General features: G+C 41.8%; 1 protein-coding gene across 1 annotated transcript in view; it reads right to left on the bottom strand.

Annotated features, from left to right (window-relative positions):
* Positions 1 to 738: 738 nt before the first annotated feature.
* Positions 739 to 1,630, bottom strand: part of LOC105512331 (radial spoke head 10 homolog B-like) — a 17,795-nt gene continuing 16,903 nt past the window's right edge. The window contains exon 3 of the mRNA XM_011942767.1: positions 739 to 868. Coding sequence (XP_011798157.1) covers positions 739 to 868 — 130 coding nt within the window. The remainder of the gene's footprint in view (positions 869 to 1,630) is intronic.

Below are 1,630 nucleotides of genomic sequence, written 5' to 3'. Positions count from 1 at the left end.
GGAGGTTGCAGTGAGCCGAGATTGCACCACTGCACTCCAGCCTGGGTGACAGAGCAAGACTCCATCTCAAAAAAATAAATACATAAATAAAAGTCTTTTTTACAAAAAGATATAAAATCACTTTTGCTGTAAGAAAGACAAGAAATTGTGACATAAGAAAGAAAAGTTGGTTGTGATTATTTGTTTCTGCATTAAAAACCCCAAGAGATAGTTGCAGTATTGAACTGACTCAGATATGAAGGGTTTTCAAAGTTTTGATCTAGTATCTCATGGCTTTGTGGTTAATGTTTGTGGAAAGGTTGTGTTCTGAGTCCTTCATTTCAAGGGTATGTTAAAAAAAAAAAAAAAAAAGACTGCTGAGGCTGGGCACGGTGGCTCGCGCCTGTAATCCCAGCACTTCGAGAGGCTGAGGCAGGTGGATCACCTGAGGTCAGGAGTTCGAAACCAGCCTGGCCAACATGGTGAAACCCCATCTCTACTAAAAATACAACAACAACAACAAAAAATTGCCAGGCATGGTGGCACACGCCTGTCATCCCAGCTACCCAGGAGCCTTGCTGGAACCTGGGAGGCAGAGGTTGCAGTGAGTCAAGATTGTGCCACTGCACTCCAGCTTGGGCAACAGAGCAAGACTCCATTTCCAAAAAAGTAAAAACGACTGCTGAAGAAAAGAGGGCTTTACGACAATAGTACAATCTAGCCATGCCCCGTCCCCCAACGAGGGTCCCGAAATAATACTTACTGGAATTCTTCGCGATAAATGTGGTATGCCAAATGCAGGAGGTAATTCAAAAATGTTCTCAGAAGTATTGTTGTAAACAGAGAATGGATTTCTTCAACTGGTATGTCATTATTGGCTAAAATAAGAAAATTGGAGAGGATGTCTGATATTTGCTAGAACCTTCCATTTTATTTGTTCCTGGTATACGATTTGAGGAACTGAATATGAGAGAGTACTTATTTCAAAACGCTCTGAACATGTATAAGCATCCAACTAAAAATTTAAAACTCTGTGAAAGCCAGGCACAGTGGCTCATGCCTGTAATCCCAGCACTTTGGGAGGCTGAAGCAGGCAAATTGCCTGAGGTCAGGAGTTTAAGACCAGCCTGGGCAACATGGTCAAACCGTCTTTCTACCAAAAATACAAAAAATTAGCCAGGTGTGGTGATGTGCACCTGTAATTCCAGCTACTCGGGAGACTGAGGCAGGAGAATTGCTGGAACCCAGGAGGCAGGACTTGCAGTGAGCCAAGATTGAGCCACTGCACTCCAGCCTGGTTAACAGAGCAAGACTTCGTCTTAAAAAAAAAAGTCAATCTGGTTCCTTTACAAGGTGAGGTATCTTGTCCCAATGTTTTCCAGAGTAGTCTGAGACACAATCTGATGAATGCTGCTAATTCTGAATGGATTTTAAGTATGTTTCAAACACTAACCTTTGACGTAAATGGGCATTTTTTCTAATACTTTATTTTTCAAGTGGATAATTTGAAGCTTGCAGCTCTGCCTCCCAGAATTTGGCTGAAAGAAGTCAAACTTCCAAAGTTGTTAAAATGTATCACTTCAACTTCCTAATTTGAAATCAAGACCAATCCTAAGACTACTTAGGGCCTTTTCCAGACTCTTCCAAGCCA

This window comes from Colobus angolensis, unplaced genomic scaffold, assembly GCF_000951035.1.
Source record: "Colobus angolensis palliatus isolate OR3802 unplaced genomic scaffold, Cang.pa_1.0 Scaffold1034, whole genome shotgun sequence".
In the NCBI taxonomy this organism is placed as follows: domain Eukaryota; kingdom Metazoa; phylum Chordata; class Mammalia; order Primates; family Cercopithecidae; genus Colobus; species Colobus angolensis.
Note: the sequence above shows the minus strand (reverse complement) of the source record. Positions and strands in the feature narration are given on the sequence as shown.